The following is a 24,693-nucleotide window of genomic DNA, read 5'->3' on the forward strand; positions in this document are numbered from 1 at the left end:
ACCCTGTATGGGACCAGCGGTTTCAGACGGTGTGTGTGTGTGTGTGTGTGTGTGTGTGTGAAAATCACATTGAGTTAAAATAACACCGTCTCCAGAAGCTCCTACTCAGTGCCGCTCTGACTGAGTTTATCTTAAACATGTGCAACATTCAACAGCTTCTTATTGATCGCCAACACTCATGAACTCCAGACACAAGCTGTAAACGCTGTGGAGCTGAGTGCAAAGAAAGTGGTCACGCACTTGTTGTTTTGTTCGGGTTCTCTTCACTTCCATCTGTCGGCTCAGTGTGTAAAGCAAGGTCACATTCGCTCCGAAGCAAACTTGAAATTTCAGGAACCAAGTGCAGTCATTGCTCGCGAAAGCAAATAAAGTGGAAAATGCTCAGATCTTCCAAAGTTCACAAAGCGACTATTTGTAGCACAAGGAGCCAGTGTATTTCCACATGTTTGTCCCTTAAAGCAATCATTTGTTTCAGCTAATTCAAAACATCTAAATTATTATTGGCCCACGAAAGGAGGAAGAAATCTATAAAACACTCAGGGGAGCAAATAATGCAAACACATTTTTAAGCACAGGTTGCACAAGTAATGGTTTTCGAAAATTTGGATTTTTTTTTCTCCCCAAATGCCGCTACACGAGTACAAGTTCTCAACAAGCAGATCCAGTGAAATGTGATCTGAATCATAGAATCCGTTCAGTTGTGATTAGAAGGCCGAGCAGTTAAGAGCTCAGCTGGGGCATAAACCTGCAGTACTCAAGAACCGAGCTGCTCGACCCTGTTCTCTGCCCTGGCAATTGTACTGCATCATTGTCTACTTCCAAGTGCATTTCCGTAGTTCGATCTTTTCTCACAATTCATACGCTGAGCAACGTAAGAGAAAATCGCTCCAGCACTGACGCGCTCCCGTTTCGAGGCACCTCTGAAAGCGGAAACAGGCGTGTGGCATAAGTTCCGACTACTGTAGCAGCCATGCAAGAAATGAATGCGGAGGCATTCTGGGTCACTTTTAAAGTCCATGACCATATAGACTACGCAAAAAGGAAGGAACGGAAATTAAAATGCAAGCAATAGTCATCTTCATAACAAAGTGAACATTTGCAAATACTCATTTTTTTAGCACCCACGGTGGATTTATAGGAATGAACGCTATCCATCCTTAGCCAGAAATCAAGTCTTTGATGACATCAGATCTGATATTGCACAAATATTGCAGAGATGCAAGGCTACAGAATAATTTAACTTCAGTGAAGCTGTGAAGACAGTAAACTAAGCTGATCACAGGGATGAGAAACCCTGAGAACAAGAGTGCTGAAAGAAATCCTTGACGATATGGCCGTGATCGCCGACTGTCAACCTTCAAGAGTACGAGGGCTTTGTACAGCGGCCACAAAACGTATGAACTTTTTTAAACTTAAGAAAATGAAACATTCCCAGGAAAGAGCTTATAGTACACTTGGGAAGCCAAAATAACGACAACAGTGTGGTAAAAATACGCATATAAAAATGACTGAAGTAAACTATGAGTAAGTCGAATGTACAGTATACCTAAATAATAACAGCTTGCTTATGGATCAATATTCACACATAGACTGAACATTCATAAATGGCAAAATGCGTTATGGCACAACCCCATATGGCTTGACAAACATCAATGTACTGGCAAAAAACAAACAAAATATGCAAGTGGGAACAACGATATTCCAGGCATAGCTGCGGAAACCCCTGCAGACATTCGTCGGGTTATTTTACCTTAAAGCCGTATGTTTCGTTACAGAAGTAACAATTATTAACAGGAAGTCGGCCCTGATTGGTAGGTGCAAAGACGGCGGTATTTCTAAGTGAACTACAATCTTTTCTCATTTTATGAGAAATAACGGGAGGGTTCAATCCACGTAACCCTAAAGCAAATGTTTTTAGTGGTTACTTTCACCACCCTTGGCACTGACCAGGGAAATGAGCACATGCAGCCAAAAAAAGTGGTGTGCACTGAAAAAATCAGAGCGAAGTCTGTTTTTTTCTCTTTTTCTGACCGCACACTTTTTATAGGTAGGATCTGTGCCTTGTTTTTTTTTCTAAGAAATCATTTACATTTAGTGGTCAGCAAAGTTACTGCAATGCATTGCTATCATATTGCTGGAGGCTTGATAGTTCTTAAGAAAGGCCCATTTCCCTCCACCTGACTCCATTAGCTTAGCTTCACTTTGGCATTCACAATCTGCCTTAACTACCAACAATCTAAGAACATGTAATCCTATAAAGTATGCGATCCTATAAAGGGTACATCTTATAACTGAAAATACAATCTCTTGATACAAAAATCTCAAACTTTGAAAAACCGCTCAGAATGCTGCAGTTAAAAATACTCTCCACTATTCTATTTTCCACACTTAAATGGATTTCGTTGCCTTTTGTCAAGCCGTGTTTATGTTCTCGCAGCCTAAAAATATGACGGCGTATATGAAAGCAAAGCTGATCGTGTCTCAGCATACCTTCTGCAGATACTACACACGAAGACACAAATGTACTACCCAGTTCTCAAAAAAAAAAAAAAAAAAAAAAAAACTGAAATGACTGAATCATTACATCTTAGCAGCAACAAACCGTCAACTGATCACATGACTCTCCTCCAAGATGGCCTTTTTGGACCACGTCGGCTAAAGCCGATGCTACCAGTCATACGTCTGCATAAAACTCGCTGTTCAGGTCCATGCCATGTACGACCGATTTCTGATCGGCCCCCGGCATCCTGTTCAGCACTTCCGTGGACACGGGGTAACTGTTCCCGGACTTCTCTTCGAACCAGCTGTCCAGCGGCCGCTTGCTGTCAAAGCTGGTGATGGGTGGCCCATTGACAGCCAGAGTCAGCAGGTCATTCACCTGGTCCAGGGTGAGGCGTGAGCGGTTGTTCCTGCGCACCTTGTGCAGAGATGCCCTCCCCTTGTCACAGCAAGCTGCGGAGGTGGGCAGAACCCTCACAATCTGCATTATTCGGTTCAGGAGGGGGAAGCGCTGCTTGTACCTGCAGATGTGGCCAGCCACCTCTTTGAAGCCATTCATGCTATAATAATCTGCCTTGAGATCCCTCCACTCAACCACCAGGCTGCCCCTTTCATCCGCCCTGTCGCGGGAGCCCTCGCGACCCACTAAAGGGACAGCCTCCAGGTGGTCAAAGATGAGCAAGATCTCTTCTTCTCCATAGGCCCTAAGCTCGTCCCTGTTGCGCGGCCAGGTGGCCAAGTCTAGAACCCGGCAGGCCTTGACCACCGTGCGGCTATGTGCATCAAAACGCTGAACAAGGATGGACTGGCACTTCTGACAAATCTTCTCCCGGATAGACTGAAACTTGGACTCGGCCACTCGCAGGTTTTTCAGATCTACGCCGTTGAAGCTCTCCCGAAAGTTCTCCTCAAACTCCTGCAAGTACTCCCCCGGGGAATCCACCAGCCTCCCGATCTCCTTAATGGCTTCTTCGATCTTTGCATCCACCTGGGACACTAGGAGGTACTCTCCTTGGAAAACGAATGCAAGGCGGGAGAGGACAGCTATGATGTCCAAGAGGAAGTAGATAAGTTTGACTGACTGGTAGTCCATGAGGAATTGCAAGAGGGCCAAGGCAATAGCTGCTGCATCAGCTCTCTGAGTCTGACTGCTGATCTCCTTCAAGTGGGCCAACACCTCAAGATAGTCCTTGATTAGGGCATTTAAAACATTGGGCTCCCCGATGATCCAGCGGATGGCCCGTATGTCACCGAGAAACTCTGCCTCTTCTGAGAGAGTTGGAGCGGTTGCCCGAAGCTCAGACATCATGCGGGGGGAATATCGATAGAAGCTAAGCAGCTGCTTCAGGTTGTTCTCCAAGTCCTCCAAGCATGAGAGCTCTTTCCCACTGATGGCATCTAGCACCTCCAAGTGTGGCCGATGGATCATGACCGGCAGACAAAGTACCCAAGGGAAAGTTCTCCTCATGGAGATATAGATGTTTGCTCTCATGCCAGAAGAAACATTTGACCCGTCTACACCAAAGCCGATGATCAGGACATCCTGTAGCCTCAGGCCCAGGACCCCAAATGCCCGGTCAATGGCCTGGAGGTACCCATCTGCAGTGGCGCAGCTGAGACCCTGGACAGAGAGGAATTCTGTAGCGGGGGGCCCTTCGCTTGTGGTGAACTGTACGTAAATAGCGACTGTGTCTGTCAGCAGATCATCATTCTGACCATCCATGATGACACTAAGAAAGGGGGAGAGGCGGATTTTTTCTGCCAGATCCTCCTTCAGAGCCCGGGCGATGTGGTGGATAAGGATCTGACAGTCGCCCTCATTTATGTACTGGTCCACGACCTTGAGCTCGCATTTCTTCAGCAGTTCAGCCAGGGGCCGTAGGTCAGAGAAAGGCCGGCCCTCCACAGCCAAGTGGTAGGCGGCGTTGAAGAGCAGGGTCATGTTACGGCACATCTCCTCCGTCTTTTCCGGGTGCATGCGAAGCTTGTAGAGCTGCAGGCATTTCTTGTGCAGATTGCTCTGACTGTGCAGCTTAATGGTGTGGATCTTGAACTGCTTGGAGCCAATGATGAAGGCAGATGTGCGGGAGGACTGGACGGTGTATTGACGGCAAACATGGCACCACATTTCATTCAGCGTGGGTGAGTAGCGCAGGAACCAGAACTTCTTCAGCCACTCCTGCTTGAAGCGGCGAATACGTCGACCCGGCCCAGCCAGCAATTTGGAGGACTCATCGGTGGTGGCCATGAGGTCAGCCGCAATGGACTCATCAGCAGAGTCCATGTCCTGGTCATCTTCGTCTAGCACTACAGGGATGGCAGTCATAGCTTCAGTCACTACAAGGAAAAAGGGTAGAGCCACTTTAGCTGTGATTCAAAGCAGAAGTCAAAAAAATCAAAATTAAATTTTGGAGATTTCACCTTGGATGCTTCACCTGACAAAATGGTATTTTCTACAAACAATGTATCGGAGCACTACAACATTTCACATTTCATTAGTCCCCCCCCCCCCACATATAGTGTACATTACTATTGTGTGCAATGAATGCATGCACAAGTAATAATAACGCCGTTAATATTTTTGACCGAATCGTCCGCTGCCGCACAAATATTGATATAGCAGTTCAGATATTGGTATTGACCTTAAAGTAACTTGGAGGTTTGACTCTCATGATGGCTATGGTTGCTGCATATGGAAGAGAATTCTTATTTTTGGGAAGAACAATGTCAATCAGCTGCACAGGTTATTTTGAAGATAGTACAGACACCTTTAAAACTGTATAAATACCACGTTTCTGGCAACAAAAAAGGCAAAAAAGACAAAACCAAACCAAAACACAACAAAGTGGTGCCATAACCCTAACAGTTTACCAGTGACAAGTGACAAAGTAAATATCAAACACATTTTTGAGCACTTTTAATAGTATTGCGGTGCGCATTTCAGGGTAAATACAAAGATTTTAAGGTTTCATTTCAAGACATTTAATTCTCAGCAGACATGATCATAAGAAACACACCCAGAATCTAAACTGATCCAAATAACACAATGACAAATGCAAATCCTGCTTAAGAAAACTGTGATGCAATATGCCACCATTTCTTCAAATTAAACTCGAGAGTAATTTCCAGGTTCATAAAAGACAGAGGGATCAGACACTTTTGGAGCACCAGTGTTGGATGAAACAATTCAGACAAATACCTTCATCAATCTTGAAGGAACATGCAGGTGTAAGGAAAGGACTTCTTCATTAAATTAACTAATAAAAGTGAAAATACTGAGGAAGGAAGGGGAACAAACAACTAATGACAACCATTGGTTTGTACAAGAGACAAAATAAACTGAGCAACAATGAGTCACTGGGACACTATGATCACCCCTTCTTGTTGACTTGCATACACTAATTCTGTGACTCAGGGGTTCAACCATCAGCTTCCATCGGGACCTACCTTTGAGCTCTTCAGGTGGAGTTGGCTCAGGCTGAGGAGGGGCCTGGCTCACAGACTCCGCCTGTGGACCCGCCCTCAAGCGGTCCAGCTCCGCCTCCAGCTCTTTGATCCTCTTCTTTAGCTTCACGCAGTTTGGGCAAAAAGAGGTTGAGGGGCTCTCACAGGTCGGGGCGGGGCCATCTTCCTGGCCCTCCGCCTTCACGCAGCTCACGCCTACATCTCCCGCCAAGATTTCGGAGGAGACAGAGCCAGGGGTGGGGCCAAGTATGAGGCTAAGCGGCTTACGCTCTTGCTCGCTATGGGAGACTAAAGACTTCTGGGATGCGGAAGATTTGGGATGATTGAAGAGCTGCGTGACTCTCTGGCCCCTGGTTCGCCTGAGGGACAAGGTGCTGTTCAGAGTATTGTCTACACTTTTGGAAGCTTCCAAGGAGGCTTCAAGGACATCTTTAAAAATAAGGTCGATCTTCTTCTTCTTTGCCTGCACCTGGCCATCTCCCTCCTCAGTGAGTTGCTTGCAGAGGCTCCGCCGGCCGTGTAGCGCTGATCTGAGCACCGGCCCTTTAGGTTCCTTTTGAGTCAAGTCCTCGGTTTTCTTCACAGTCGCCCCAGCTGCAACAAAGCAGCGGAACGGTTACACACTGCCGTATAACCAAAGTATACGGTGCATAGGAATATGTGTACAAGCGATCCGGTACCAGGTGCACAATGAGGACTAGATACCCTCAGTGGTCATACCAACAGTTTTGCCATAGAATTCCTGAACGAAAATGTACAAATAACCAAAAAATGCTGTTTTACTTACAGTCAAAATAATAATTATCCTGTATACAAACAAATCACTGAATAAATCATAATAGCGAAAACCTATATTACGTACCTGAAGACAAAATTCGAAGAAGAAAGCAAGATCAAATAAATTCAGGAGCGTTTTCTTCGGTGCCAGATAAAAACTGCAGTAATGACTGCTGCGGTTCAAGTTCAGGGGTATAATAAGTATTAAGTATTAAGACAGGTATGTGGAATTTTTGAATGAAAGACCCTACCCGTACACTTAACTTACTTTTTAAGAAAGATAGCTTTGTATTTCTTTAACCAAACCTAGTAATCATTAATACCACTATTATTATCATCACTGAAATCAGAAACCTTCCCCGACTTCCACAAAAAAAATATATTTCAAGACATATCATAGACAGAGGTAGAGAGGCAGCGCACCATACATTTTAAAGACCTCTAAACCTGTGATTCGTTCGGTAGAAAGTCCGAGGCAAAAGGTCAAGGCAAAATCATTTTTCCTCAAATTCATAAAACCACCTTAACTGGTAGACCATTAGTCCAAAAAACAACACACACTCTGATATACTGCTCATGAACCCATGTACCCATAAACTACATATTTTGAAACATGTACATACAAAAATGAAATTTAGAAGAGTGGAATGAATCCCATGTAGAACATTTTGATAATGACTTGATAACAAAGGCATCTCAGTCACATCAGAATATTAAAATATTAAATGCTTTATTCAAATTAAATTCCACAGTCAAAAATTATCTATTACTTTGTTTCCTTAGTAGTGACCACATTATCATCTTGCATCATCCTCAAGCTCCGCAGGCCTTCCGAAGCCAGATGATTACATTTGCTAGATGCCCGTGGCTCTCTGTTTTCAGTTTGCACTGTCCACATTTATCTTCTTTATCTTCACCCAGGAACCCTTTATTAAGGCAACTTCAATGAATCTGTAAAGAAAAGCACACAGTGTTTTATCCCAAAAAAAAACATACCATTGCATTCAGATGGGTCGAGTGATTACCGTACTCAGAGCAGGATCGCACAGCAAAGCTTGTCGATACTGACGTGAAATATATTTAATACGCTTTAAAATCATTCTTAAACAGGTCTCAAGACAACCGTCTATTAAGGTACAAGAACCTTCAAGGAAAAATATATATTAGAATTCCGTGCAGGGATTAGAAAAGAATTATCCCATCCTATTTTGCATGTCCAAAAAAAACAAATTAAGTATGATGGACAGAATATTTGACTTATTAAGCCAAACCGGACACGTTTGAACCTGTCCAGGTAGCACGTCAAATATATACGGGGAGATGAAAATGAATAAGGATACCCTGACGGGTGTCTCACCTGAGGAGCCCAGTCCAATGAAGAACCCTGCAGTCCGGCTTGGTGCCTAGCGAAGACGCCCTCCAGCAGTGTTCGGGGCATGGCCACATTCCTCCGCCATACGAGGCTCTCGTGGGTGGCCATGTTATCCATGTCTCTTCATTCCTCCAGGGGTTATTGTATGGGGACGACGACAAGTGACTGAGGCTAAGGACTGATGAGTTACAAGTGTGCTCACAAAACGCTGGATACTGGTACACAAGAGAGCCTGTTTTTCCTTTCCCCGGTGAGAAACGTTCCCAAACGCCCCTCCTACTTTCCATAGTGCAGCAAGTCGCCTCCTCTGAACACAGGTGATGTCTGAGCGAACCCACTGACAATTATAATGGCCCAGTACCATGCACTGCCCACAAGAGCCCCGCAAAGACACTCAAACGTTAATGAAGCACTCTGATAATTTCGATGGGTAATAAATGTGCTTTTGCGGCATCTACTTTATTCTTGCTCGCTGGACTCGTATTACTGTCACAGATACAGTATATAATGCAAACGTGGAAGTGTCTTACTGCTTGTTCTCCACAAAGAGTCATTTCTTTCTTTGTTTTTTAATTCAAGATTGGATTTCCATTTATCTTTTTGCCCAGGCAAAGAATGCCTTTCTAACATGATTCCCCCTTTGCTTGGACTGTGAACACAACACACGACAGGCACGTCGGAAGGTGTAAAACAAGCGTAACGGTTTATTGAAGCGCACGCTACAGGCACGGAGACAAAGAGCTCAAGTTTGGGAGCACCTTCTCTGCACATTCACACCAGTAAGCATGTCTAAGTGTGAAAGTGTGGAACAAAGGGGACCCAACAAGTCCTCTCAGACAACATAAAAGTGTAACATTTACTGAAAAAAATCACAGGGTTCGCGTTTCATTCTTGGGTTCCGAATAGCTGAGCCAGTAGCGGTATTAGCCCAAAGTGCAAACGTGTCTCCAGAACATTCCGGGCACCAGCAATTTGCCAGCCGCCTGCACTGAGTAACAGGATCGCTCCTCTAGTCGGCGGCAGTCATACCGTGCAAGAGCACGCATGCGACCGCTGGCGACGGTTAGCGACGGAAATGAACAACGCCATGAGCAAACAGCCTACTGCAGGGCCACACACTCTCACTTCAGGTCTTAGTGCTTCCAGAAACATGCGGTTGGAGTGGGGGGTTAACACATTGCCGAGAAGACTATCGATAAAGAATAAAAAGGCCCGGTTCTACAACAACAACGTGTTTAAAACCATGAGTCTCTGCTCATCGATGTGCTTGTAGGAAGTCATTTTCTCTTGGTAATGTCTATCAAGTCCCTCATAAGCAGCATCCGTTCAGCATGTCGCTGCTGAAGCATGGTGAGCAGCTCGTGGAAGTGCTCCTCAGCCTTCTTCTCTCTCTCCTGCTCAAGCCTCCTCTTGTCCTCTCTGTACTCCAGGAGAAGGTGAGCAACGTCACTGAGTCTCTTCTTCTGCGGTGTGCTTCTACTGCATTCACCAGTGTCGCCCCCCTCCTTGGTGCTGGGCAGCGGTTGACACGCACCTTCCACCTCCGAGTCACGTCCTCCGTCAGCGTTGCGAAAGTCGCTTAATGGCGGCAGCTGGAGGCCGAGCCTGAGGCCGACGATGCTGTGGAGCTGTTCGAAGCAAGGAGGTGGCCTCCTTTTCGTGGCATCTGCTCTCTGAGGGTGCGACACGTAATCCTTGTAGGACCGCAGCAAGTTCTGCCACTTCTGGAAGCACCGCTCGCCGGCTCTCTTGGGGTTGTCTCCGATCGGAAAGCCCTGCTCTTCCAGCTGGCTGGCGATGATCTCAAAAACCTTCTTAGTCTGGGTTTTGTTCTTCTTAATCAAGCCCTGGATTTCCGCAGAGCTGTAAAGCTGCAGGAGTGCTTCAGTCGCTTCTATGTCCACATTAGTGACTTTCCGCTGCGACCACACGGGCAGAACCCTCCCGTTTTCCACAGCTGGGCAGAGAGAGAAATCATGATTAGCTCCTTGTCTGCTACCAGGGCAACTATTGCAGTACAGAACAGAGAAAAGTTTCTAACTAGCGTACCTTATATTTAGCTCATGCTTTTCTCCAAAGCAACTCAAAACCTTGAGCTACTTACACCCATTTACCCAGCTGGGTCACTGTACAGGAGCAATTTAGGGCAAATACCTTGCTCAAGGGTAATACAGCAGGAGGTGGGAACCTTTTAAAAGTGGGTCCATCAAGTCCAAAATGACGGCACTAACCGCTACGCCCCCGGTTCTATGTGCTGTAAAGCCCACCTGAACAAGCCAACACTGATTGTTCGTTCAGGTTCTAGCGCGGCAATGGCGTTGATGGCAAAGCCATATGAACGGCAGCGCTTGAGAGGAGAGCCCATGAAAACGCTCAGATAAAAAGCAATTAAGGCAATTACACGGGCATTTCTTTTCAAGCGCCGCACTTGCAGGCAAACGCCTGATGGGGATATATACGCGATGGTAGGAATGGCACTACGCGGCTGCTGAGGGATGTGCTTCCCTCTTCCCTCCGAGTCAGTCACTCCTCCACACACGTGTGTCTAGCAGCTCAATACAAGTAGCTGTGCGTACACGGGGATGCGAGCCCTGCTCCCTGCTCAGGTCACTGAGCCTTTCAGAGACCCTCAGTGTTCAGGTCGTACCACAACAAGCTGCAACACTGCAGGCAGATAAGCCAAAAATGTGCAAGTGAACGACCAGCAGCTTGCAGCTTCCCAGAATGACTCAGCGGTGTCGATCGAGACCTAATAGATTTGGGTAAGGAGCCTACCTTTGCATTCCCCCAGCAACGTCCTTCTCTTTGCCTTATAGACGCGGCGATTTCTCTTGCTGTCCTTGTGCTCCTCTCTTCCCATTGCTCCGTTCGGGATCTTGGTCCACGTGCACTTCTTCACAAAACGGCCTCCGCTCCTCGCTCCCGGCTTGCCGCTCTCTGCTTCCGAGTCCACGGTGGAGAGGATGCTGATCGTGATGGGGGGGCTCACAGAGGTCGCGCTGTACCCTGGCGAGGTCGCAAGATGTGATCCCGTGCCGGAACCGGCTCCTCCTGCATGGGGTAAAGAGCTTTATGCTGCCGCAAGCTTGGAGCTCAGCCGTTGGCCCACGAGGGCGTGGAACTGCTTGAAGAACTTGGGCTGCTTTCCCCTGGGGGTGGCGGCCTTGTTGCGGGACAGGACATAGTCCTTGTATGTGGCCTCCATGTTCTGCCACTTCTGGAAGCAGCGCTCGCCCGCCTTCCAGACATCACTTCGCTCGCCAGGAATCACCGGCAATTATCTCAAACACGTGTGGTTCTGGCAGTGCAACTGTTCCGCAAACCTTGCATCTCCGGCGACCCGTAACACTCGATAAGCGCCTGTGTGGCCTCCCTGTCTCGGGCCATCGTGTTCCAGGGGCTCGACCACATGGGCAGATCCCACCCCCCCATTTCCAACTTTCGGACAGAGAGCGAGCAAGCGAAAGGAGATGGTGACAGGCTCTTACTTACTTTCTGCTCTGTGCCACAGAGGCGTAAGGGCGCTCATGCACAACAGAGCAAATGGCTCTTAAATGTGTCCCGCTTGCTGCTGCTGCTCTCCATGCGGGATGACCGGGGGGATGTGTTGCTGAGAAATGTTTGGTCGTCCAGTCTTCCTGGATTCGATTGCAGAAAGCAATTTGAAGACAGAACGACCCAATCGTTGACGCACACCCTCTGCGGTCGGCACTGCGAAAGATACCCTGAAGCAGGAGCTTTAAGAACTTAACAACTAATAGAGCGAAATGATGTTGTACGGAAGCGCAACGTGAAGCCCACGCTACGATTTTTCAACCCACTGGAGCAGTACTAGACTCCCTCTCGCTATCTGTGCGTTGAGACAAAAGGCACTGTTACACGTGGCCGTAACGGTGAAGCGAGATGCTCTTCGGCGATTCTTTCTCCAGATTAAGAAGAGTGCTGGAAGTAGCCCTTATGGGTACTGGGTTTTAACTACGTGCGAGTATGTCTGATAAAGAGGAGAAAGGTAAAGTCCTTAGCTGTTCACTTTACTGTCGCCCTGCGCTCCGTTTCTTTGTACATTGAGCACATTAAAAAAAACGACGACACGCAAGCTCAAACAAGAACATGCTTAAAGGAAACGTGCTGCTGTCACATTGGAATCAAGGCCACAGTTCCATTCGGAATAAAAGCAACATTTTCATTATTTCACTATTCAACTTGAAAACTGTTTTAAAGAGTTCACCTTTTGCCCGATATAGTAAGCAGCTACTTCCATTGTTTTAAAGATTCAGTTCTGTCCCAGTCGTAATTTATTTAGTCCTTCTTTAATACTGGCTTCTATTTTAATCACGAGCCGCTTGAAGCTAAAAAACGTTGCCTTCCTTCCTGAACATGTTTATTAATGCACCCGTCAATCCGAACCTTGAACCCAACCCCCTCAAGCACAGACACGGATCCGACGTCGACTTGACGCCGAATCTTCACTGAGGAATTGTACAAATGAAATTAATCTTGACCTTTTCAAATCTTTTGAAAGATGAAATTTTGCCGAATAAGGTTTACAAGGAGACGAATTACCGCCGAATCTTGAACTAACAGTATTATGCACAACCCTTGTACTCACTATAAAAGCAAGGCAGATTTGGCCTTTAACTGGAAATTATTCAGAAACAAGCAGATTTTCCCAATTAAAAACTTGTCATAACCATACCTTATCTATGTGGATTCAACATTGTAAAAGTCGCACATAGTCGGAACACGTAACCAAGTAAGGGGAGGATAGCCCTAGGTGCACCGTGCTGTGTGATTTACATTTACATTTATTCATTTAGCAGACGTTTTTCTCCAAAGCGACGTACATCGTACATCGTAAACTAGTAAACCTAGTTTGTTACTTTCCACTTGATGCACCGATGTTCATCGCTCGAGTAGGTGCATAAAACATAGGATAGATGAATCCTGATAACCTTCCTACAATTTTTTTTTCCTCTTTTAAAAATAAGGTACACAAACATTCACATACAGTGCAGAAGTAGTGGCTGTGTGAAGCAGCTGTGATTGGTTGGTTTCTAATTCAAATTCAGTTTCTTTATTTATTTATTTCGGGAAGGCTCAGCAGAGCTGGAATTGCCGCTAGATGCAAAATATCGAAAAACTAAAATAAAATAACACAACTGATTTATTTATAAATGTTATTATATTTTAATTTTTTTTATAAATTTCTTTTCTGTTAATTAAAAAATTAATTTTATTGAATTTCTTTTAAACTATAAAATTAATAATCTATTTTTTAGTAATTTAGTTATTTCCTTTTAAATTATTAACCGAAAACTTTATATTTCTCTTTATTTGATTAATTAATGATTTTTAATTATCAAAATGAAGCTTTTTAAAAATTTTTTGTATTAAGATTGAACTATGATATAATATTAAGTAGTTATTTTTATTTTAAAATTACTTAATTTTTATTTATTTTGTATTTTTAATTTTAGCAGGCCTATTTATTTTATTAATTAAATATTTTATGGGTTCGTTATTCTTTCATTTTTGTAAAAAATTTAAACGTAAAAATATTTAATTTTTCATTTATTTGTTTTTATTTAATTTATTTCCGTTTATTGATTTACTATTAATTTTATTAATCACTGCGGATTGGTGAATGACAGTGCAGGACGAAGAGGTGCAAAGCGCAAGAGACACAGCAAACACACAGGCCCTGGTGTGTACGGCAAAGTAATGCCCAGCGTACTTTGTCCTTCAGTTACTCCATTTACGCTTCCACACACATGGCCTGTATGGTGCAGCACTGTTGAGTTTCGACAGCTATAAAAAACTGCTAAATAAGCTGTCTTCTTTTTACATACAGTACATAAGGAACAATTGATGTGAGGCTTTATATGGAGTCATTGCAAACAATTACTTTGAATGTCTCTACAAGTCTGTGTTTATCATTGGTACTAGCACTGTCTTTCGGCTCATGGCAACACACACACACACACACACACACACACACACACACACGCTCGTCTTGATTTACCGATATATTCCAAGAGCTGTCTGTTCCAGCACATTATCCACACTGCTCACAGCTAATGGCTATTTTGAAACATTAATGGAAATTTTCCATGCTATTCCACAGCGTACAAATGGATAACAGGATAAACACTACATCTTCCACCTATCCTGACTGCTTGTCCTTCTAGGGTCGCAGTGGCAATAGCAAGAGCAGAGAAGCCCAGAAATTCCCGTTCCTCGCAACTTCCTCCAGCTCAGCTTGGAGGATCCCCAGCCGTTCCCAAGCAAGCTGTGAGATATAATCCCTCCAGCGGGTCCTGGGCCGACCTCGAGGCCTCGTCCCAGTTGGCCGTGCCTGGTATACCTCCAAAGGGAGGCGTCCAGGGGAGATCCTTATCAGATGCCCGAACTACCTCAACTGGCTCCTCTCAATGTGGAGGAGCAGCGGCTCTGCTCTGAACTCCTCCCGGATGTCGGAACTCCTCACCCTATCACGGAGAGTGAGTCCCAATACCTTGCGGAGAAAACTCATTTCAGCCGCTTGTATCCGCAATCTTATTCTTTCAGTCATTACCCAGAGTTCATGACCATAGGTGAGGGTAGGGATGTAGATCGACCAGCAAATGGAGAGCTTCACCTTATGGCTCAGCTCCCTCTTAACCACTGCAGTCCGGTACAGCGACCGCATTACTGCTGCCGCTGCTCTCAGTCTGCGGCCGATCTCACGCTCCCTTCTCCCCTCACTCGTGAACACGACCCCAAGACACTTAAACTCCTCCATCTGGGACAAATTTTCTCCCCTTACCTGAAAGGTAAGTAACTGTGAGAAAACCATGGACTCAGACTTGGAGGTTGATCCTCATCCCAGTCGCTTCACACTTGGCTGCAAACCGTTCCCATGTATGCTGGAGGGTAAAAAGCTGGTCCACTGTTCCACGGCCAGGACGGAATCCGCATTGTTCCTCTTCAATCTGAGGTTCAACTATCGGCCGGAGTCTCCTCTCCAACATCCTGGCATAGACTTTCCCAGGGAGGCTGAGAAGTGCGATACGCTGATAGTTGGCACACACTCTCCGGTCCCCTTTCTTAAAGATAGGGATCACCACCCCAGTTTCCCAATCCAAAGGCACTGTCCCTGAGGTCCATGCAACATTGCAGAGGCAGGTCAGCCATAACAGCCCTACACCATCCAGAGCCTTAAGCAGTTCCAGGCAGATCTCATCAATCCCTGGTGCTTTGCCACCATGGAGCTTAACAACTACCTCAGTGACTTCCACCAGGGGAAATGGACTCTGAAAGCCTGAAGGCCTCTGGCCCTGACTCCTGTATAAGGGAGGCATATCTCTCGGGTTTAGGAGTTCCAGAAAGTGCTCCTTCCACCTCCCGACAATGTCCTCATTTGAGGTCAGACCTTCTCCACGTTTGCTGAGCACAGCTTAAGCGAAGCTCCACGCGACACCCTCCGCTTCGGTGCGCTTTGCAGGTTCTCCCTTGGTTTGTGTTGCGTTTCAGTTTTCTCCCAGAGTCCCAACACGTGTGCGTGTCATGGATGTCACACCTCATCCAGGGTGTACCCCCACCTCACATCCAATGCTCCCGGGATAGCCTCCAGCCCAACACTACCCTGCTTTCTCATGATGAGCATGTGAGGTCAGTCTCCTGCAGAATTAACAGTTGGCCCTTTATTATTCACATATATCAATTTAAATGTGTAACAGGCACTGTGGACATTTTTCTTTCTATTCTCCACGACATGAAGAGCTCTACACCACAGCCACACAATCACATAGCAATATTCGATAAAAGGTCCTCTTCTCCTCTTAAAGGCCATCCGATGGACTTGAGCATGGTGACCACCTACTTCTTTCTAGTGCTACAACTGAAATGAGAGTGAGGGACACTGGCTACAAGATGTGGCACTACAACATCCCTATTCCACCTGGGGGCACTTTGGGCTCAGATCAATCCTACGCCACATTCCCTCTTCAACAAACTGAAATTGTGCGAGTTCCATTGGAGTAGTCTATCCATGCATGCATGTTCGGTAAGGGACTCCTTGCTTACAGTGGCAGAGCTCCGGTGACCATCCAGCAAACCAAGGAATTAAGCCAAGGGGCTCTGGACGTCCCATCACAGGACGCTGACACAATGACATGTTGTTTTACAAAATCATGCTGGACCTTTCAAAAGCAGACGGCAACTTGAACAGGTATGTTTGTGCTCCTCTATCCTCTCAGCGAGAATAAGCAAACGGTCATACAGCGACACTGAGTGATCTTGACATCGGTAACTAAGAATTACTGTTTGGATTGGTACAAACAGCCCTCCTGACCACACACACACACACACACACACAAAAACACTTCATGGAGGGTTTGACTGAGAATTTAAATGTGTAATACGCATAAAGGACTTTTGTTTTGTACTATGGGAAAAGAGAGTGAGCACATATTGCAAAATGAGCTGCTGTGAACCCTCTGTTATACCCTTGGCTTGTTGTACCACAGTACGGTACTTTGGAAAAGCCGCTCGCGTTCTTCCCCCCGTGTCACAGCTGCTCCCCCTAGTGCCCACAGCTCCTACAGCTGTGCGGTCGGCACCTTGTCGCTTCATCTGCTACGCAACGTGGAGCGAGTAGCGTGAAGAGAAACGAAAAAAAAGCCAAACCCATTCAAAGAGCGAGTATAATGAGCGTTATGCCGAGGTGCATTGGGGGAGTGGGCTCACCTGAGGCCAGGTTGCGGTCAATGCTGTCCCGCGACACACTGTGCAGGCGAGCCATGTAGTCGTCACTGTACCATACGCGCAGCTTCTCTCCCACCAGCAGGTGGCGCCGCACCCGGAAGTAGATGTGCTCACCGTGCTGGAAGGCCGTCAGGTTGCGCTCGCCGTCCTCGGCCGACATCCGCACGTACCTGGCACAGAAGCTCGGCTCAGCCACGGAAGCCACGCCTCCTCGGCCCCACTTCACCTCCACCTTCAGCCGCGCACCCGTCAGTCCTCGGCGTTTCTCGGTACTTTTATCTCAAGCGCTCGTACGAAACAGCGTAGGTATTGCAGCAAAGCGCCCCTCAAATCTGCACCGGGACATGCTGTGGAAGAGCCCATGTACCACTACTGGTAGACCTGTGTGATCTAGGGGTTGCACAGATTAGTCGACTAGTCGATGACGCTTTAAGCTTGACATCGACTAGTCGCCGATCACGTGATTGACACAAACAACACGGACGCCTCTGAGAAGACAAGAGGTGAGGAGCCCGGTGGGTCACTGCAGAAAACGAGCAGCGGTTCATCAAGTGTGTGGAAATACTTCACTAAAGATGAAGCCTGTGCTACTGTCACTTGCGAAATAGGCAAGTCCGTCCTGAAGTACAACGAAAGTACAAGTGCAATGCACACTCGTCTGAAAAGGCAAAGCAGAGGAACGATCCAAATCGGTGCGTGTACGTTGCGGTCATTCGCTTTTTGATTTGGAATTAAAAAACAACATGCGAATTACGATGCCTTCATTTGTTTTTTGTTCTAACGATGAAAAACAAATTATGAATGAACTAGCAGAAAAATGAGGAAAAACAGCTTTTTATTGTTTCTGAGCACACACAAAAATAAAAGGACGTCGTTATTAATTTTCTTGTTTCATTTAATCATGCAAAGTGTAGAAATTAAAATCTCACAATAGCAAATAAGATGAATGTCCTGAAGTACGCAACATTTCCAGTCTAACGGCACGGTGGCACAGCGAGCAACGCTACGGTCTCACAGCACCTGGGTGATACGAGAGGACGTGGGTTCGATCCCTGCTTAGTCTGTGTGGGCTTCCTCCAGGTGCTCTGGTTTCCTCCCACACTCCAAAGACATGCTGTTCAGGTTCCACTGATGTATGGATGAGTGACCCAGTGTAAGTAGTGTATCTAGCACTGTAAGTCACCACGGTAAATAAGGTGTGTGGGCTGACAATGTTACGTAGAGTTCATCGGAAGTTGCTTTGGAGAAAAGTGTCTGCTAGATAAACAAACATCTAACAAGTAGCCTAACCTGGATGTAAAAGTGAGCTTCGTTGGCGGTCTTTTCTTCGGAAAAAATGTCCACTCTGTAGGCATTTGCGCAAATATTCAGAGATTGCAGACAATCGTACAACATGGTGCCGAGCGGGGTCGTTCTACAATGAGCGTCCGATGATTTTGTGCGCGGTCAAACATTGGAAGACGAGGACACTCTCTTGCTGCTTTTGAAAAGCACTAGTGACCCATATTAACTTATGAATAACTCGGAGCGAAGGCAGCATGTTTGATGAAGCCACTGATGGATTATGCACGGTTTCAATTCATTTCCATGCGGATTGTTCAGGAATAACGCAAAACGAAATAACTCAAAGTCAAAAAATAAGGCGGCAAGAAACTATAAATGAGGCATATTTTAAATATTTTACATTTTGAACAAAAAAGGTTTTTAAACGTAGTTAATTCATAATTTGTTTTTCATTTTTAAAAGAAAAAAATTGAAAAATTGCATTTGAACCTGGCTACGATGTCACATCTGTGATATATATATATTTGTGTATATATATGTACAGCCTATGTATGAGCTGTCTGTTGTCAGCATATACATTCAGTTTGAGAATAGTGACTGTTGGTTGGTGAAAAGCATTCCCTTCTGTGTTTTTGTTCATGAGATCATCAGTGATTAGTCAACGTCAACTCGACTTTAATCATATAACTGTCGACTTAAAAAAATCTGAAGTTGTACAACCCCTGGACCGCGGCCCTGCTGTCCGGTGGGTCTGGGGTTCGAGTCCCACTTGGGGTGCCTTGCGGCGGACTGGCGTCCCGTCCTGGGTGTGTCCCCTTCCCCCTCTGGCCTTACGCCCTGTGTTGCCGGGTAGGCTCCGGTGACCCCGTATGGGACAAGCGGTTCTGAAGATGTGTGTGTGTGTGTGTGTACAACCCCTAGTGTCATCACACTTCTGGGAATGTGCACATGCTCAGTGTATGATGGCCCTGCCAATCATTTCTGCAACAAAACAAAATATATACAGTATATCTGAGCAGCTTTTTAAAAAAAAAAACAAAAAAAACAATAAAGAGGCAGCCAGTAGCATAACGGTTAGTGCTGCTGCCTTTCGAACAAAGGCGGCAGGTGTGAATCCCACTTCTGGCTCGAGTACCCTTGAGCAAGGCACGTGTCCTACAAACTATTCCAGCAAAATTACCCAGCTGTATAAAGGGGTAAATAACTGTAAGGAGCTCAAGGTTTCAAGCTGCGCTGAAGAAATGCGTCGGCTGCCCGGTTCAAATGCCATGAAGACAGACCGAGAAACGTGAGTGAACCACACAAATTAATTACATTCATTTTTTTAGAGCGCTATGTAGCTACTACTGCAGAGCGACTTTTCGGAAGTGCATTTATGAGGGCAGCACGTGGTGTACTACTTAGAGCGAACTCTACTCAAAGGTGTCGGGCTCAAATCTCAGCTCCTGCTCTGGTAATCTTGAGAGAGGTACTCCACCCGGAATCGTTGTAGTGCCATTTTAACCTGGTAAATGAATTGTAAGTATCTCTGAGAGCAAACCTAACATTGCATTTAACCTTGGATGAAGTTGTCACACGAGGGAATAAAAACTAGATAATTATAGACACAACTGTGCATTGTGGGGGAAGGCTTCGCGGAATGTCCACTGTGCAATGAGCGCAATGAAGCAAGTACTGCAGGTGCTGAAGGGCACCCGCATTACGGGGAGATGTTTGAGGATTAGCCTTCACTTGATGCCACCGCGATGTCTACATACCTCATCCAGTTGGCTCTAGTCTCATCGCTGCCGTCAATAGATTTGTACACGTTGTTCTCATCGACAATCTGCAAAAATGACAAGGCACAGCAGCACGTTTCAAAAGAAAGAGCGGGGCACCCGGACGACGCACACGGAGCCCGGCGTGACGGAAAGCACCGCTCGAGATGCACTGCTCACCATCCAGGAGAAGAACCCCGACGACCGGTCCTGGGAAACCACTTCTCCCTGGTAGGGGCCGAAGAGCGCCCCCTTGGGGATGTCCTTGTCCACACAGCATACGTCCACCTCATCGCCCTCCTGGATGACCTCGACCCCAGAAGGGGCAGTGAGTGCAGCGCGGTTCGGGACGCCCCGATCCACAGGGGTGTCCGGCACAAAGACTGGGGGGCCATGGCTGGGGCATTCTTCTATGAAGTACTCCTTGCACTCTTCGCAAACTGCAGGGACAGCCGAGAGAACACGTAAAGCAAGCAGCGCGAGGCCAGTGCGCCAACACTGAGCTTTATTACGGCGGCACTTGATTATTCCCATAACCTCAAATGTTTCACAATGAGAAAAAGAGACAAAAATCCTGGTACATTTTAAAGTCTGCCAGAGTAAATACTTTCAAATCAGTAAAGGTTTACATCTTTCACGTTTCGTCTACTTTACATCAAGCCAAGGGTGAAGCAATAACGTCAAAAAAAAAAAAGAGAAAGGAAAATGTTTTTCCGGCTGTTAATCAGGACGGCATTTTTATGAGCCGTAAAAGGCTGAGGATAAAGAGATGAAGGGACACATTTTGATGAAATGCCACTGACCTGTACACGGGAAAATGTACGACACAAGTATACTGTACATTTGTCAGAGTTACACTTTTTCTTTAGTGTTTACAACAAGACATAAATGCTGGCAATTTGCCTGACGATGATAAGTGAAAAAAACACCTGCACTACGGAAAAAGTCTTCCTGCAACTAACTGGGCCAAACGGTGAAGCACAGCGGTGCAAAGGACATGGACATCACAACACACTGGCGCAGCAGGGGGCACAGGGCTACTGTGCATTGCTCATATTATGGCTCCTCAATACATTTGCATTTATTCATTTCACTGGGGCTTTTCTCCAAAGTGACTTACAGTGTTAATTCTACAATTATTACAGTTAAAATCTTAACAGTTATTTACCCATTTATATACACACACAGTCTGAAACCGCTTGTCCCAAGTGGGGTCATGGCGAACCGGAGCCTAACCCGGCAACACAGGGTGCAAGGCTGGAGGGGGAGGGGACACACCCAGGACAGGACGCCAGCCCATCGCAAGGCGATCCAAGCGGGACTCGAACCCCAGACCCACCTGAGAGCAGGATCCAGTCAAACTCGCTGCGCCACCATGCCCCCCTCTCATTTATACAGCTGGGTGATTTTACTGGAGCAATTTAGGTTAAGTACCTTGCTCAAGGGTACCAAAACTGGAGGTGGGAATTGAACCTGTGACCCTTGGGTCCCAGTGCGGTAGCACTACCAGCTGTGATACCAATAGTTATCTAATTTGCCCACCTAAGTCCCTCGCTCGTCTAGCATCGCAGCCCATTCGAACAAGATCCCCACCTCTTGCGTTCATTTCCCTCATTAGGACCCTTCACACTTTTAATAAGCAGATAAGTTAGGGCATCACACACACCGAATTCGAGCTAGAAAGAGGCAGAAGAGCCACAAAGAAACGTGTGTAGCTGCTGTAAGAAACGCAGTCGGAGCTCACTGCTCTGCCCATTACACTCAGCTACGTATACTGGGCAGCTGGTGGCGTAGTGCTTAGAGCTGCTGCCTTTGGAGCCAAACATGGCAGGTTTGAATCCCACCTCCAGCAAGGTACTAACCCGAAATTGCTCCAGTAAAATTATCCGACTGTGTAAATAATTGGAAGTTGTTTTGTAGAAAAGCATCAGCTAAATGAATCAATTGTAAATGTAAACGCCACCTGCTGCCCACAAAATAAAGTGCAAACAGCAAAGGAGCACAACGACCGTCCGGCTTCATGTTCCTACATTTATGACATGGGCTCTAATGCGGCACCGGAACACCACAACATAGCGAGGTGTTTCCAGGGATGGAAAACAGAAAGAAAAAACGATAAAGGGTTAGGGCCCACTAATCCTGCACCGGAATTCACCCTGAAAAGTCCAACACGACACAGACAGAATCAACAGTCAAAGTGTCCGGCTGAGAGCTGACAGGGAGCAGCCCTGTTTCTGTAATATATAATATGAGTGCAATAATGGGAAATATGACATTATTATGATCCAGCTGAAGGAGCCATATGATTCTGAGGCCTCCTGGCTTGGAGCTCTACAGAGCAAGTGGTCCAGCAAAGGATCTCTCCAGCTGATCAACGAGCTCCCCAGTGGAGACTGAGTGGATGTCCTAGCGGGACAAGTGACACATTTCATACTAAGCATCAGTACTAATAACAGGACATCATTTCAACAAACTTACACCAGAAATCCACTTTTGGGTGGCTTTCGGTGCCACACAGCGAATGCTCCACCTTCAGCTTCTTGTTTGGTTCTTCGGACTCGTAGAGCTCCGTGTCCTGCTTTTGGCTGTGGTAAAACCAGAGAACTGTTAGGCGGGGTGGTGTAACACGCATGACGCACGCAATCACGCCACTAATGCGTCACAGCTCCTGTCACACAGCTGAGGAATACCTGCGGCTGCAGTTGGACGCTCGTTCAGGCGCCGGGTCTTTCGGGGAGGTGGCGAACTCCGCCATAATGCAGGCAACGAGGAGAGGGGTGTCCTGCAGCCCCCGTCTCACTCAGACATGTTGGGGCTGCGAACACACAGCATGTTACTGGCACTGCTTCATTCCTCTCCGTGAAATGGGCGAAACCTGCGTAGCTCCTGTGAAAAGTAGCATCAAGGATAAATGAAGCGGGAGAGAAGTTAACGGTTCCAGTATTCTTCACACAAGAGCTCCCGCTGCCCATGGAAGAGAAAAACATTTTAAAACGCCAACTTAAATTAAAGGAACAATCAAGAGAACGCAATCGTGTCCTGCAACTGACATCAAACCAGAAAACAATAACTGCATATGAGGAACACTGTCAAGCAATGCAGATTGAGGACGTGCTCTTGCACCCTGGAGGTTGTGGGTTCGAGTCCCACTCCCCGCTACTGCTCCCATACTCGTGAGTCAGCCTGAATAGCTCCAGTGCATATTCCCATCTCTATAAATGGGCAAATAAACGGATATGTCGCCTCAATGGAGCATGAGCCAACAAAGGAAACAGCAGTAATAACGACAGCAATAATATTTAGGACAGCTATCATTTCGGGCCAGCGCTCAGCCTTCGCAACGAAAGAGTTAACGTGGAGGTCTGAGATCCGCCTTCCCCAAACGTCACTGCTTCGGAGCCAATCCGCAGCGCAGACACAAGGTACCGGGTAGCGACTCGCAAGCCCATTGGCTCCTACAGAAGTCACTCAAAAGAGAATCGCATTGAAAAAAGAAAACGGAGGAAAAAAAAACTGCAGCTGGGGGTGACTATGTGCCTTTTAACGAAGTCAAAATGCGGGCTAAAGTTTTTAAATATTATTCTGTATTAATGTCACAAAAGGCACGCGAAGTGCGTGTGTCTAATCCCACGACAGGCAGCCCGAATCCCGGTCTCGGCTTTGACGCACTTTTCTTTTCGCGCCGCGGCGCGCGGGTCCTGCAGGCAGGCGCTTGGCGGTTCGCCCGGCCGCTTTCGGGAGCCATCTTCATTGGCCACAGTGGCTACCGGAGACGGACTCACCTTCCCCGGGATCCGCGGCCCGTCGGCGGCCTGGTCCGGCTCGGCTCGGATCGGATCGGCTCGCGACCCCCGCGTGCGATCCGTCCGCCTCGCGGCAGCACCCGCGCGCCCGCACCGCGCTTGGCACGCGCACTCTCGTCTCGGTGGTCCGGGGCGACGCAAAGTTTTTTTTTTTTCCCCTTTTTTCTTTTTTTTTTTATGTGAAATAATTTGCAGCGAGTCGGTCGCTTCTCTCGTCTTTGACCACCATCTTTTTATTACAGGAAATGACATGGAAAACGGAAGAAAGTAACTTCGGCGGAGAGGGGGACAGTGCGTGAAATGAAGAAAGAAAATACACACACGCACAGAGTTAATTTTAGGCTTTTGTTTACATTAAGGAAAAAATACATAATACCACCTGTGATTCACGGTGTGAAACAGCAACTGCCACACCTTTACAGATTAAAACACGGTTCTTCAACTGAGGCATTAAAGACGTAACCTGGGGAATTTTGTGTTTTTTCCCTCAAAAACTGTGACACTCCTGTTAAATATACTTACTGTATAAAAATGACACCCTTAGGGACTCACTGATACCAACGAACATAGTATTTCTAAAACCTACTGTCTGTCCCACTAAAACGTTAAGATGCCTTAAATAAGTACTTAACACCTTGTCCAAATCCGAAATCCACTAATCTAACCTCAGTGACCGGAAAGGGGCTGTGGGATCGAATCCCGGCAGAGCGGGCGCGCGACCCTTTGTGCCCGCGTGCTTGAAGGGCCACGATTGGACAGTTGACCCCAACAGGTAGGATTGTGTACAAATGAGCAGAGCGGACACGTTCCAAGTGCTCGTACTGTATTTAGGCGCGGAAAACACGTGACCGCCTCTCGACACTGCGCGCGCCGCGGCTCTGCTCGGTGACGATAAACTGAACTGCTTCCTTTGACCCGCAGTTTAGCGCGAGCTGCCACAGGTTCAGTCAACTTCATCGAGCAAATACAAAATAAAAGCACGTGAATAAAA

The 24,693-nt window shown here is 46.6% G+C and overlaps 1 protein-coding gene across 1 annotated transcript; it reads right to left on the reverse strand.

Moving 5' to 3' along the window:
- On the reverse strand, positions 1-24,678 carry prdm11 (PR domain containing 11). Its single transcript, XM_029253619.1, has 8 exons — positions 23,682-24,678; positions 22,590-22,785; positions 22,378-22,484; positions 20,080-20,339; positions 19,900-19,967; positions 16,841-17,028; positions 5,947-6,558; positions 1-4,836 (listed from the first exon to the last, which is right to left on the reverse strand). Exons 2-8 carry the CDS (start codon positions 22,652-22,654, stop codon positions 2,675-2,677), a joined length of 3,462 nt encoding a protein of 1,153 aa, XP_029109452.1. The 5' UTR covers positions 22,655-22,785; positions 23,682-24,678; the 3' UTR covers positions 1-2,674.
- Positions 24,679-24,693: the final 15 nt, after the last annotated feature.

Source organism: Scleropages formosus, chromosome 7, assembly GCF_900964775.1.
Source record: "Scleropages formosus chromosome 7, fSclFor1.1, whole genome shotgun sequence".
Lineage (NCBI taxonomy): Eukaryota > Metazoa > Chordata > Actinopteri > Osteoglossiformes > Osteoglossidae > Scleropages > Scleropages formosus.

Bases quoted from the DNA above. Each gene is read 5' to 3' on its own strand.
- prdm11 (XM_029253619.1), bottom strand. From the start codon at position 22,654: ATGGCGGAGTTCGCCACCTCCCCGAAAGACCCGGCGCCTGAACGAGCG. The intron at 20,340-22,377 runs GTAAGTTTGTTG...CTGTCCCTGCAG, and splicing joins CCCAAAAGTGGATTTCTGGT to TTTGCGAAGAGTGCAAGGAG. The intron at 19,968-20,079 runs GTGAGCAGTGCA...TCATTTTTGCAG, and splicing joins CGGGGTTCTTCTCCTGGATG to ATTGTCGATGAGAACAACGT.